The sequence below is a fragment of the Rhinatrema bivittatum genome, chromosome 8, assembly GCF_901001135.1.
Source record: "Rhinatrema bivittatum chromosome 8, aRhiBiv1.1, whole genome shotgun sequence".
NCBI classification, from domain to species: domain Eukaryota; kingdom Metazoa; phylum Chordata; class Amphibia; order Gymnophiona; family Rhinatrematidae; genus Rhinatrema; species Rhinatrema bivittatum.
In genome coordinates this window covers 204,469,076-204,484,120 of record NC_042622.1, presented here as the reverse complement: position 1 = coordinate 204,484,120, position 15,045 = coordinate 204,469,076, and the positions used below count along the sequence as shown (strand labels likewise).

The window sequence follows — 15,045 nt, the reverse complement described above, 5'->3', positions numbered from 1 at the left end:
TGAAACAAATTTGGAAAATGCTGTTTTTAAAAACAGCACAGAAAATATCAAGAAAGCAATCAGCACAGCCTTATCACTTTCACAGCAAAAGGGCCAGGCATGACTCCCCACGCCTCCCCACGCCTCCCCAACACACACACACACACACTCTCTCCAGAACTAGCTACAGATTCACAATTTCAGGGCTGGAACCTCCCACTTGACAGCCTCTGTTTATTAACTCTCAGGGTCACTGTCTCTAATTACTTCTGCTTGGTAGAATTTCTGAAGCCCATGTCAGATGTCACAGGCCCTGCACAATGTGAAGGTATCTGTGAGAGGGATGGCGCCTCCTTATTTATTCACCAGATTAAAACCCCCCTCCGCTGCAGAACAGCGAGATCTTGGAGCTGACCGTGTATAGTCGCTCTGTGGGAGGAGATGCCAAAAATTGGCCATAAAAACTGGACAACCTGTCAGTAAAAAAAAAAAAAAAAGATCACGAATTGGCAACCCCGGTGATTGTAGGCGAAAAATAGGAAAAAAATAGTTAATGGTTTAAAGAGTTAAATACTTTATTTATCCAGGGTGGGCAGTAACTGCCCGGCACCCCATTCGAGCACTGGGAACGGCTCTCTCCATGACCAGGGGTAGGATTCCCTCCCCCACCCCAAGGGCGCTGCAGGCAGCAAGGTCGTGTCAAAGCTCCTGCGGTGCCCTGCTCTCCATCATGGATGCCCCTGATGCGGTGATGCCCTGTGCACCTGCACTGGTTGCACACCCCCTGATGCCGGCCTGGTTGTTAAATTCTGCAGTTGCTCCGCATTTTAAGTTTTCGGTGGCTTGCGATTCTTCTTTACATCCATATAAGTTGGGATTCCCAGACGCCAAGCACACTGCAAACTGTTTGCCTGACAAAGGGCAGAGAGTCACAGATTAAATAAAGTTGACATAGCAGTGCCTAAGCTATCACCTTATTGTCAAAGCTGGGGGGAGGGAAGCTCCCATGACAATCTTACTGCCCTTGTGCCGTTTCCATTAATAGGGAGCTGATACACAACGTCTAAAAATAACCGGGTGCCTCTTCATAAAGCCTATCCCCCAGCAGCTGCTCTTTCTAGAATCACGCCCTGCAGGCACCGAGCTTGCAAGGACTCCCCGGACATTCTCCACAGAGAGCCATGTCTGAGCGCCGGGTGCCCTTCACCTTCCTGCGCAGCCCCAGCTGGGACCCGTTCCGCGACTGGTACCAGGGCAGTCGCCTCTTTGACCAGTCCTTTGGGCTCCCCCAGATTCCAGAGGATTGGCACCACTGGCCAAGCACCAGCTGGCCGGGCTACGTCCGCCCGGTGCCGAACCTGGCCACCGACGTGGTGCCCTCCACTTCTCCCGCCGCGGCAGCCGGCGCCGGGCCCACCTACAGCCGGGCACTGAGCCGCCAGCTGAGCAGCGGCATCTCGGAGATCCAGCAGACCGCCAGCCGCTGGAAGATCAGCTTGGACGTCAACCATTTTGCCCCCGAGGAGCTGGTGGTCAAAACCAAGGAGGGCATTGTGGAAATCACAGGTAAGGCCTGACCTCGGAGGGGAGCAGCAATGGCACTCCCTTGGATCAATGCTATCGCTCTGCTGACGCAGGCGCCTTATTATAATGAAAGGGGGTGCAGTGGGGGGGAGCCCGGCTCTGTGACTTCCAGGTCATGTCGCTTCACTTTACTCCTTAAAACTGAACTTTGCACTTTCATTCTCCGCTACGTAGTCGACACCGCTTTATGGCTTTCAAGAGCAATGTTTGGGGATGTCTTGAGCTCTCTTTGAATAGGGCTGGAAACGTCTAGGAGAGAGAAATAAGGAATTGTTTCCCTCTTACACACAGTGAGAAAAGATTTCAGAGTTCACAGGATGTGTTGTTTCTGAAATTGCCTATCTTCCTTTTCTAATGAGGGCAGTCACACATTGAGCATAATTGAATCATTATAAATCAATCATCTGTAGAAAAGCAGTGATTGTTCACCAGTAGCATCCTTTGTCACTGTTTATATGCCTGGCTTGTCTTGGAGGGGGGAGGGGGAGAGGAAAGGAACCAAGGTCAGAAGGGATGGGGAGAGGAAAATATTTTGCTACTGTGGGAGAGCTGGCTAGCATCACTGAGGAGTACCAGGCACAGAAGGCGGAGGAGACTATGCAAGTCTAATCAGAGAGAGAAATCCTGGGAAAAGCAACTGAAGTCCTTAGCACGTCTCTCTGCAATCTGGGACCATCCCGCCCGCATCCAGCTCTTCCTGGGAACGGGCAGAAGGGGGGCGTGCACACCCACCACCTGAACAAGACAGACAGAATCCCGGATACAGGCAGAGACAGGAAGACAATAAGAACAGAGAAACTCCCAGAGCCAGGCACATACACTATTCAGATAGACACAGAGAGAGACAAACACAGAACAGAGAGTGTGAGGCATGCACACATCGTACAGAGAGAATGAGAGACACACACACACATGTACTATACAGAGAGAGAACACACACATGTACTATACAGAGAAACACAGAACAGAGAGTGTGAGGCATGCACACATCGTACAGAGAGAATGAGAGACACACACACACATGTACTATACAGAGAGAGAAACACACATGTACTATACAGAGAAACACAGAACAGAGAGTGTGAGGCATGCACACATCGTACAGAGAGAATGAGAGACACACACACATGTACTATACAGAGAGAGAAACACACATGTACTATACAGAGAAACACAGAACAGAGAGTGTGAGGCATGCACACATCGTACAGAGAGAATGAGAGACACACACACACATGTACTATACAGAGAGAGAACACACACATGTACTATACAGAGAAACACAGAACAGAGAGTGTGAGGCATGCACACATCGTACAGAGAGAATGAGAGACACACACACACATGTACTATACAGAGAGAGAACACACACATGTACTATACAGAGAAACACAGAACAGAGAGTGTGAGGCATGCACACATCGTACAGAGAGAATGAGAGACACACACACACATGTACTATACAGAGAGAGAAACACACATGTACTATACAGAGAAACACAGAACAGAGAGTGTGAGGCATGCACACATCGTACAGAGAGAATGAGAGACACACACACACATGTACTATACAGAGAGAGAACAAACACATGTACTATACAGAGAAACACAGAACAGAGAGTGTGAGGCATGCACACATCGTACAGAGAGAATGAGAGACACACACACACATGTACTATACAGAGAGAGAACACACACATGTACTATACAGAGAAACACAGAACAGAGAGTGTGAGGCATGCACACATCGTACAGAGAGAATGAGAGACACACACACACATGTACTATACAGAGAGAGAACACACACATGTACTATACAGAGAAACACAGAACAGAGAGTGTGAGGCATGCACACATCGTACAGAGAGAATGAGAGACACACACACACATGTACTATACAGAGAGAGAAACACACATGTACTATACAGAGAAACACAGAACAGAGAGTGTGAGGCATGCACACATCGTACAGAGAGAATGAGAGACACACACACACATGTACTATACAGAGAGAGAAACACAGAACAGAGAGTGTGAGGCATGTACACTTCATAAAGAGAGAAAGAGAGAGAGAAACTCACATGCACTATACAGAGAGAGAAACACAGAACAGAGAGTGTGAGGCATGTACACATCGTACAGAGAGAAAGAGAGAGAGAAACTCACATGCACTTTACAGAAAGAGAAACACAGAACAAAGAGTGTGAGGCATGTATACATCGTACAGAGAGAATGAGAGACACACACACGTACTATACAGAGAAACACACAACAGAGAGTGCGAGGCATACACACATCGTACAGAGAGAATGAGAGAGAGACCCACTATGATACTATACAGAGAGAAAAACAAACATGTACTATACAGAGAGAGAAACAGAGAACAGAGAGAGTGAGGCATGCACACATCGTACAGAGAGAATGAGAGACACACACACATGTACTATACAGAGAGAGAAACACAGAACAGAGAGTGTGAGGCATGCACACATCGTACAGAGAGAATGAGAGAGACACACACATGTACTATATAGAGTAACACACATGTACTATACAGAGAGAGAAACACAGAACAGAGAGTGTGAGGCATGCACACATCGTACAGAGAGAAAGAGAGAGAGACACACACATGTTCTATACAGAGAGAGAAACACAACAAAGAATGTGAGGCATGCACACATTGTACAGAGAGAAAGAGAGACACACAGTGTAATATACAGAGAGAGAAATATAGAACAGTGAGTGTGAGGCATGCACACATCGTACAGAGAGAAAGAGAAAGACACACACATGTACTTTACATGGAGAGTAACACAGAACAGAGAGTGTGAGGCATGCACACATCGTACAGAGAGAATGAGAGAGACACACACACTATTACACTATACAGAGAGAGAAACACACATGTACTATACAGAGAGAGAAACACAGAACAGAGAGTGTGAGGCATGCACACATCATACAGAGAGAGAGACATACACACACATGTACTGTACAGAGAGAGAAACACAGAACAGAGAGTGTGAGGCATGCACACATCGTTCAGAGAGAAAGAGAGACACACACATGTACTATACAGAGAGAGAAACACAGAACAGAGAATGTGAGTCATGCACACATCGTACAGAGAGAAAGAGAGAGTCATTATGACACTATACAGAGAGGCAAATCCAAGAGAAGAAAGAGAACGATACACAAGAAAAACAAAAGACTTGGAAATATGCAGAATTAGTTTAGTATATACCATAAATATACCTATGGCAAAGTGACACAAATACAGTATATACACATGCACACACACACACACACACACTTGGATACATTCATCCAGCACAAAAGGACATGAGATCCACACATAGAGAAATAGAGATAGTAAAACCAAGTAAAAACCGAGAACAAAGCAGGCAGAGCAGGAGACAGGAGGGGGACATCAGTGTATAACTCTTTAGGTCAACAAAGAGCAAACAGGCCAAGGTGCCTGTTGTGGCTATCCTGAAACCCTGGGCCTGTTTGTGGCACTCGAGGTGGACTGGAGTTCGCCATCATTGCCCTAAAACATCCTCTCCCCTGACAGTTCACACCCTCATAGAATTCAATAACACAAGCCCCTTAAGGATCTCTTCCCCATGTCAAACGCTTACATGGATGTCAGTGGCATCACCCACCTCCATAGACTTCGACAGCATCACCCTCCTAAATATCTCTTTCCCACATCACTCCTCTCTCTGGACGTCAGTGTCATTCCCCTCTGAAATATCTCTTCCTTGCCTCGTTCACCCAGATACTTCCAATGGCAACACCACCTTTCCCACCTACTCTACCTCCAACTGTCTTTGCTCTTCATCATTCAGGTTTATAGACTTATGTAGCCCCCCTCTTCTAGGTGTAGCACTGAAGGCAGGGGGGACACACTCAATACCAGGGCTTAGTCCATGTAAAGTCCCACCAAACCCTGGCATGTAAGTCTCTTTTTCTGTTCATATGTGCTTCAGTCTGTCTCTGTAGGCTCTCGGGGGTCAAGAAATAGACTGTTCAGTTTGTTCAATAGAAATCAATTGGCACCAAGTACATTTTCTTCTTGTCGCATCGCAGCAGTAAACCAAGTCCAAAACGATCAGTGTCTGTGGGCCCTTAATCTTTCCTCTGGGTCTCCTGTCTCCCACTGGATGGAATGTAGGCTGAAAAAGGTTCTCCTATCCTTTAAGGATCCCCCCTTGCACAATACCAGCCCAACAGCCTGACTTATAACTGTTCTAGCAACTATGTATATAAACAAGCGCTAAACCATGTATATAAATTATTAAGAGAACGTTTACAAATTATCATGAGGACTGCTCCTTGCCTCCCTCGCATACTCCAATGTATATTATAATCTTTATTCCCCCTTCTTATTTCCTACTCCAAGTTTACACATCCTTGTTATAATGTAACTTTATTCTCCTGCAAATCGTCTCTACTGTTTGATTGGTTATAGTTTCTACTTGTTCGATGTAAACCGAGTTGATTTGATTTGTATCAAGAAATTCGGTATATAAAAGCCTTTAATAAATAAATAAATAAATAAATAATAAATACCTGGGGGTCCCCTGCTTGATTCTTCAAACTCCCCTCACCCGTTCTCCTGGCTGAAACTCCAGTGGGGACTCCCAGATTCTCCTCCCAGCTCTGCATTCCATTTGGTATCCAGCCCTTCTCCCCCACAGCTCCCTTTAAATGGCACGGGGATTTTTCAGTCTGGAAGATCTAAAAGGACTGCAAACAGGGGAAATCCGTCCTTCTTCCCCTCTCCTCAGCCTCTCTCAGGCAGGAAGGATGAACAAAAAACTTCCTCCTAATAAAAAAATCCACATACACCCAGATCACTCTCACAACCACTGGATGCGGGCCAGCAAATTGATCCTGAGAGCCAATACTGACCAAAAACATGGGGCAACTGCTTCAATCAGATCTTCTTTAGATTCCGAAACAAAATGCCACGCGGACTGTGAGAGCGGGGGTCTCCTGATGATACGCACAGGCAGGAATCCACCACTGCAGCAGCCTCCAGCGGGGGAGCGTTAGGAGGGCCTACTGAACAGCTGGTTGGTGGATCCCCCAAGCAATCCTATGTGCGGTTAATGGTATGGGGGGCTCAACACAGGGAGCCTTTCCACATGACCCTTTTGGGTACCAGAGTCCCAGCACCCTTCCCTTTCAGCCAGTTCTAAGCCAGCATGGTGTCAGCGGCAATCTTCCCTCGCAGTGCCGCAAGGTGGTAGGAGGCCTGCATCCCGCTAAGTCAGTACTTAACCAGTGGCTCAGCATGGTGGTAGGGCGCACTGAGCCCTCTGATTCATTACTGAATCAGCATCTCTCTGAGGGGTTAGTAGGCACTGTATCCTCTGATCCAGTGTCCCAGCATGATGTTGAAGGGTTACTTGGTCCTCTGAGTTAATACTGAGTCAATACCTCTGTGTAGTGTTAGGAGAGGGGTTCTGACAACATTTTCTTTTTTTATAGCCTCAGAGTGCAGCCACCAAGTTTTACTGGTGGCCACTTTGGCAGGTTTCCCTCATGTCTCACTCACCATCCCTGACCTCCATCTGACACACTCACTCACCACCCAGCCCTGTTCATATGCACTCACCTACCCCCTTCCAATGCGTTTACCTACCTCCAGGTCCTCCTAAGGACTCTGCCACCCTTCAGGTTCTCTTTCCTGATGCAGTCACCCAACTCCTGACCCTTCCCGCCTCCATGCACTCCCCCCTGAAACCATGATCCCCCAATTCCTGCTGGCACAAGAAGAGCAGAGCAACATGCCTCTCCCCCCCCCCCCCCCCCCGCAAGCTAGGGTGCAGTGTAGGGCATAGGAGGGGGAAGGGCACCGGGCCCTGACCCGACTCTGCTCTCCTCTTTTCTCCTCCTGCTGTCAAGGCCCTCACCAATCACACTGTCCGGCTCTCTGACTGCCAGCTCCCTTCCTACCTGCACAGCTCTGTGAGTCAGAGCCAGATAGCGCTCATACTCCCACGACGATATTCTCATGAGAAAAAAAGGAACAGTACAGATGTACGGGCATCCACGCCGCTCAAACTCACTGACAGCCCAGGCGAAGCCATAGAAGAGGCAGTGGTCGTACAGAGAGCCCACAGGTAGAGAGTTGGACAGTGCCAGTCTTCTTAATAATGTCACATCGCCATGGACCGGTTCAACCCTCATATCCCACTTTGCATGCTCCGCTCCTCTAAGCCAATTTCTTCTCGATATTCCCTCTCCAAAGGCAGCTCGTCTGACAAGAGACGAGAGAGAGAGAGATCATTCTCCATCTTTGATCCCGCTCTGTGGAACTCTGTACCCTCCGATCTCCGTAACACCAAGGACACAAAAGCATGCAAGAAACTCCCCGAGACATTTTCAGTTAATGATACTTTTCCTTCAGCAAGTTAGTCTCTGGTCTCTCCGCCATGCTAACAGGGTGTGTCCTCAGCTATCCAATTTTTGTATCTACATATTATATATCAACGCATTATCTGTAGCAAAGGTGATTGGATGTCTGTTTCTACAGTTTTATTAACACTTGAACTATGTATGTTTTTAATGTGCCCCGATCTGAACTTATTGGGGTGTAATTATTTTAGAAATAATTACAATTAAATTAAATAAATAAACCTCTGAGATCTTATAGCAAGGCTCTTTGACTCTGCTCCTGAAGCTCTACAAATAGATCTGGTTTACAGGCTATCCATAATGAATATTCATAAGATATAGCTACACATATTTAGTCTCATAACCATGGCAATTTGCATATTTTGTCTGTGGCCCTCAGTGACCGGGGCTGGAATCCTGTCTTAAGTGTTCTAAATAGGAAGCCGGCTGTTCATGGCCTGAGGTCACCGCATCTGCGGCACCTATTCCATCAATGCAAAGACCAAACAGGCTCCTGAACCTGTCCTATTTTACAGGTAAACACGAAGAGAAACAGGACGAGCACGGGTTCATCTCCAGGTGCTTCACCAGAAAATACACGTGAGTACCAAGAGAAGCCATCCTCGGCACCAGAGATGGATTTTTGTCTCTTGCCACTCCTAGGCACTGCTGGTGTGGGCACCACACGGAGCCTCCCTCCTCCCTCGGAGTTCCAATTCCCCCCCCCCTCCCCGGCAGACCTTCAATTCTCCCTCCACCCATGCACCTCTGATCACCACACACAGACGCTCTGGACCTCCAAGATCAATTTCCTCCCCTTCCTCTACAGACCCGGGAATGGATTTGATTCCTATGTTACCTTCTTGTCCCCCCAAAGAGCTTGAGGCTCCCTCCGGTTCCAGCAGTGCTGTTATCAGAAGGCAGTGAGCTTGGGAACGGAGTCCGTGCGTAGCTCTGCACTCACAGGCCCCCATCTCCCGTACAGAAGCCTGGAAGGGCGGAGCTATTGTAATGCCTGCGAGCATGGGGCCACAGCTAATTCAGCCCCCGCGCCCACTGCCTTCTGGTGATGCCAGAGCTCTGAGGTTGGGTGTGGGGGGCAGTCGGAGGGAATTGACTTGGATTGGAAGTCCATAGGGGGCGGGGGCACAAAGCAGGGGAGGAATTTTGCTGCTCTAGGAACATATGCTTTGGTTAATCAGCCTCTTTCCAGTGTTATCGATGCAGTGTACATTCCTTTGGTAAATCAGCCTCTTTCCAGTGTTATCGATGCAGTGTACATTCCTTTGGTAAATCAGCCTCTTTCCAGTGTTATCGATGCAGTGTACATTCCTTTGGTAAATCAGCCCCTTTTCAGTGTTATCGATGCAGTATACATTCCTTTAGTAAATCAGCCTCTTTTCAGTGTTATCGATGCAGTGTACATTCCTTTAGTAAATCAGCCCCTTTTCAGTGTTATCGGTGCCATATAATAGTCACTCCACATTCTACTTCTTAATGCAATCTTAATCCTGTCTTTCTGCAGTGTTAATGCAATGTATGCTTTACCTCAGAATGCCTTCCACTGCAGAGTATCCTCCAGTTTTCTCTGCTAATAAGAGTGGCCCCTGTGTGAGAGACTGTTGTGCTCCATGAATCCTGGGGAATATATCACGAGCCTGAAATCTCCAACACAACTCTTCCAGCCAGCAATGAATCCAAAGACCTAGCTAACATCTCGTGCCAGACACTGAAAAAGGAGCTGATTTACCAAAGGAGGGCAAAAGGACTTGGTCCTGCGGGGAGTCCTCCAAGGCACGTTACTCCATGGGACTCACTGCTTACATTGCTCTCTCTCTCTCTCTTCCAGTCTGCCCCTAGGCGTGGATGCTAGCCTGGTGGTCTCATCCCTGTCGCCCGACGGCACGCTAACAGTGGAGGCCCCGCTCCCAAAGCCAGCTGTCCAGTCCACTGAAATTACTATTCCAGTCACCTTCGAAAGCCGCGCAGAGATCGGACCAACCGAGGCCAAGAAACCAGAAGAGGCTGCCAAGAAATGACCCGCATTCCACCAAAGCAAGGACCGCTCCCTCCATAACAGGCTCCTAGGATTTCTTTTTTTTTCACTAGTGTATTAACCATGTTTCTAAGATAAAGTAGAAAACAACTCTGCGTGTCTGCTTTTACATTCTATCTAATGTCTGAGGTCACTTTCCATTCTGGTTGTTTCCATTTGTCATCTCTAGGTTTTGTCATTACTCCTTCCCCACTGACTCTCTCGTTAGAGAGTCATCATGCAAGACATCTCTCCTTACTCCTGGCTCTCATCACTCATGACCTTTCTAATCACCCCTTCCCACTTGGTTCTCAATAGGGAGAATCCAGTATTAAGAACATAAGAACATGCCATACTGGGTCAGACCAAGGGTCCATCAAGCCCAGCATCCTACTTCCAACAGTGGCCAATCCAGGCCATAAGTACCTGGCAAGTACCCAAAAACTAAGTCTATCCCATGCTACTGATGCTAGTAATAGCAGTGGCCATTTTCTAAGTCAACTTGATTAATAGCAGGTAATGGACTTCTCCTCCAAGAACTTATCCATACCTTTTTTAAATCCAGCCACACTAACTGCACTAACCACATCCTCTGGCAACAAATTCTAGAGCTTAATTGTGCATTGAGTAAAAAAGAACTTTCTCCGATTAGTTTTAAATGTGCCACATGCTAACTTCATGGAGTGCCCCCTAGTCTTTCTATTATCCGAGAGTAAATAACCGATTCACATTTACCCATTCTAGACCTCTCATGATTTTAAGCACCTCTATCATATCCCCCCTCAGCCATCTCTTCTCCAAGCTGAAAAGACCTACCTCTTTAGTTTTTCCTCATAGGGGAGATGTTCCATTCCGCTTATCATTTTGGTCGCCCTTCTCTGTACCTTCTCCATCGCAGTTATATCTTTTTTGAGATGTGGCGTCCAGAATTGTACACAGTATTCAAGGCGCGGTCTCACCATGGAGCGATACAGAGGCATTATGACATTTTTCATTTTATTCACCATTCCCTTTCTAATAATTCCCAACATTCTGTTTGCTTTTTTGACTACTGCAGCACACAGAGCTGACGATTTCAATGTATTATCCACTATGAAGCCTAGATCTCTTTCTTGGGTGGTAGCTCCTAATATGGAACCTAACATTGTGTAACTATAGCATGGGTTATTTTTCCCTATATGCATCATCTTGCACTTATCCACATTAAATTTCATCTGCCATTTGGATGCCCAATTTTCCAGTCTCACTGGTCCTCCTGCAATTTATCACAATCCGCTTGTGATTTAACTACTTTGAATAATTTTGTATCATCTGCAAATTTGATTACCTCACTCGTTGTATTCCTTTCCAGATCATTTATAAATATATTGAAAAGCACGGGTTCCAGGACAGATCCCCGAGGCACTCCACTGCCCATCCCCCTCCACTGAGAAAATTGTCCATTTAATCCTACTCTCTGTTTCCTGTCTTTTAGCCAGTTTGCAATCCACGAAAGGACATCACCACCTATTCCATGACTTTTTATTTTTCTTAGAAGCCTCTCATGAGGAACTTTGTAAAATGCCTTCTGAAAATCCAAATACACTACATCTACCGGTTCACCTTGTCTACATGTTTATTAACCCCTTCAAAAAAGTGAAGCAGATTTGTAAGGCAAGTCTTGCCTTGGGTAAAGCCATGCTGACTTTGTTCCATTAAACCATGTGTTTCTATATGTTCTGTGATTTTGATCTTTAGAACACTTTCTACTATTTTTCCTGGCACTGAAGTCAGGCTACATGGTCCGTAGTTTCCCGGATTGCCCCTGGAGCCCTTTTTAAATATTGGGGTTACATTAGCCACCATCCAGTCTTCAGGTTACACATTTTTACTAATAGATCTGAAATTTCATTTTTTAGTTCCTTCGGAACCCTGGGGTGTATACCATCTGGTCCAGGGGATTTTCTATTCTTCAGTTTGTCAATCAGGCCTACCACATCTTCTAGGTTTAGCGTGATTTGGTTCAGTCCATCTGAATCATTACCCATGAAAACCTTTTCTGGAACAGGTATCTCCCCAACATCCTCTTTAGTAAACCTCGAAGCAAAGAAATCGTTTAATCTTTCAGCAATAATCTTCTCTAAGTGCCCCTTTAACCCCTCGATCATCTAACAGTCCAACTGACTCCCTCGCAGGCTTTCTGCTTCAGATATATTTTAAAAAGTTTTACTGTGAGTTTTTGCCTCTACGGCCAACTTCTTTTCAAATTCTCTCTTAGCCTGTCTTATCAATGTCTTACATTTAACTTGCCAACACTTATGCTTTACCCTATTTTCTTCTGTTGGATCCTTCTTCCAATTTTTTTATGAAGATCTTTTGGCTAAAATAGCCTCTTTCACCTCACCTTTTAACCATGCTGGTAATCGTTTTGCCTTCCTTCCACCTTTCTTAATGTGTGGAATATATCTGGACTGTGCTTCTAGGATGGTATTTTTTTAACAATGTCCACGCCTCTTGCACACTTTTTACCTTTGTAGCTGCTCCTTTCAGTTTTTTTCTATTTTTTTTTTCATTTTATCAAAGTTTCCCTTTTGAAAGTTTAGCAGTAGAGCCATGGATTTGCTTACTGTCCCCCTTCCAGTCATTAATTCTAATTTGATCATATTATGATCACTATTGCCAAGCGGCCCCACCATCGTTACCTCTCTCACCAAATCCTGTGCTCCGCTGAGAATTAGATCTAAAATTGCTGTCTCTCTCATTGGTTCCTGAACCTATTGCTCAATAAAACTGTCATTTATTCCATCCAGGAATTTTATCTCTCTAGCATGACCTGATGTTACATTTACCCAGTCAATACTGGGGTAATTGAAATCACTCATTATTACTGCACTACCAATTTGGTTAGCTTCCCTAATTTCTCTTAGCATTTCACTGTCCATCTCACCATCTTGACCAGGTGGAAGGTAGTAACTCCTATCACTATACTATTCCCCAACACATAAGGGATTTCTACTCATAAAGATTTGATTGTGCATTTAGTCTCATGCTATCCCGGACATAAAGCGCCACCCCACCTCCTAGATGCTCTTCTGTCATTGTGATATAATTTGTACCCCGATGTAGCACTTTCCCATTGGTTATCCTCTTTCCACTATGTCTCTGAGATGCCAATTAAGTCTATGTCATCATTCACTGCTATACAGTCTAACTCTTCCATCTTACTTCTTAGACTTCTGGTATTAGCATACAAACATTTCAAAGTGTGATTTTTGTTTGTATTTTCATTCTGCTTTTTAATTGATAGGGTCCAGCTTTGACCTTTATACTGTGGTGGAGTAGGCTGCAGGTGTCTCCAAGGCTGCTTCCTGGATGTTCATTAGGTGCCGCATTAACTCTGGCCATCTTCTATAAACAATTTTAATGGGACATTTGGAGACATCTGTGGTGGAAATGCAAGATGTGTCTTAGTGCTCCAAATCTGTCTTAGTGTTCAAAACCCAGCCAGATTTCACAGATGCTGTCTTTGTTGTGCATTTTGCTAAATGCTTCCTCAGGAGATGTAAGCTTAATTCAACCCTTTCCTCCTTCCAGCATGCGTAGATATTACTCTGACAGCACAACCGGCCTCTGGAGCAGACATGTGATCCAGGTTTCAAGCCCACACCTGCCTAATGATCTCAAGCTAGTGAAACAGTGTGATAGGGAGGTGGCCAGAGCCAGACGGATGCCAGAGTGCATAGGGAAAGGTATACTAGAGGAAAAGTCTTTAAACCATTATTAGCCAGGTAGACTGGGGAATGCTACCACTTAAACGTGGGAGTGAGCAACAAGGAATGGTTCTACTCTCTGGGATCTGCCAGGTACTCGTGACCCAGAATGGTCATTGCTGGGGACAGGATGCTGGGCTCAGTGGACCTTTGGTCTGACTCAGCATGGCATGTCTGTTGTGCTTCAATAAAGATGATAATACCTCTGGACACCCCATTGGTGAGAGCTGAATATTATGTACAATTCTAGAGGCCATACCTGCAAAAACATATAGAGAGGCTGGAGATGGTCTAGGAGAAGGCCAAAACGGTACAAGGTCTGCACCAAAAGTCATATGAGATGAGACTTAAAGACCTCAATTAGGTATACTCGAGAGGAGAAGAAAGATAAGGGGTGCATGATAAAAAAGACATGAAAAGATCTCAATGGTATAAATTAGGATCAAAAAGAAATCTTTTATTTAGAGGAAAGAATGCTCTAGAACAAGAGGCCATGATGTGAGGTTCCAGTGGGGTGGACTCAAGGTCAACATCAGGAAATATTTCTGATGGATGCATGAAGTGGCAGTGGAGGTGGTGGATAGAAAAACGGTAACAGAATTAAAACATGTGTGGGATAAGCACACGCAATCCCTAGTGGCAGAGAAGTGAAGGGAGAGCCACAGATCAGCATGGGTCCATGGCATTTTACTAGAAGTAATGGCAGACTAGATGGGCCCAATGATCTTTATTTACTGTCAAATTCTCTGACAGTGGTAGGTACAAGGCTGGCAAGTTGCAGGATTGCCAACAACCCACACGTCACTCCCTAGATAGCAGAGGCAAGGGGAAAGGTGATAAGGACAAAGCAAAGGGCAGATAAAGGAGGTGTGACCTAGTGCAGGCCATGGGGTTGGCTGGCTGCAGCTTTCTAGAGACTGAATGGTCAGCATCAGCAGGTTGGGGGTGGCTAAGCGGACCTAGGAGGTTGGATTTTTTGGCAACAGCCTCATTGGTAAGAAATGGGTGTGACTGGGTGCTGGATTAAACTTGGGATCTTTTCTGGCTATATATTCAGGGTGGTAAAGAACCAACAAGAAAGCAGAGAAAAAACTGTCCCGAATAAGGAGCAAATATCCTTCGAGCGGTCAAGCTTCTATGGTTGGCAACTGGGATATATCCTTGCAGTGTGTCCTGGAACAACTGGGCAGACTGGGTAGGCCAATTGATCTTTTTGTCGTCATCTACTATGCTACCATGTAACAAGACGACACAGCTGGAAAACCAAAGAACCAATGGCACCACTGCATC

The 15,045-nt window shown here is 45.8% G+C and overlaps 1 protein-coding gene across 1 annotated transcript; it reads left to right on the top strand.

Annotated features, from left to right (window-relative positions):
* The first annotated feature begins 1,084 nt into the window (after nucleotides 1-1,084).
* Nucleotides 1,085-10,122, top strand: HSPB1 (heat shock protein family B (small) member 1). Its single transcript, XM_029613257.1, has 3 exons — nucleotides 1,085-1,545; nucleotides 8,508-8,571; nucleotides 9,821-10,122. The coding sequence occupies exons 1-3, from the start codon at nucleotides 1,161-1,163 to the stop codon at nucleotides 10,008-10,010; spliced, it is 639 nt and encodes a 212-aa protein (XP_029469117.1). The 5' UTR covers nucleotides 1,085-1,160; the 3' UTR covers nucleotides 10,011-10,122.
* The last annotated feature ends 4,923 nt before the right edge of the window (nucleotides 10,123-15,045 follow it).

Bases quoted from the DNA above. Each gene is read 5' to 3' on its own strand.
- HSPB1 (XM_029613257.1), top strand. From the start codon at position 1,161: ATGTCTGAGCGCCGGGTGCCCTTCACCTTCCTGCGCAGCCCCAGCTGG. The intron at 1,546-8,507 runs GTAAGGCCTGAC...CCTATTTTACAG, and splicing joins GGGCATTGTGGAAATCACAG to GTAAACACGAAGAGAAACAG. The intron at 8,572-9,820 runs GTGAGTACCAAG...TCTCTCTTCCAG, and splicing joins TGCTTCACCAGAAAATACAC to TCTGCCCCTAGGCGTGGATG.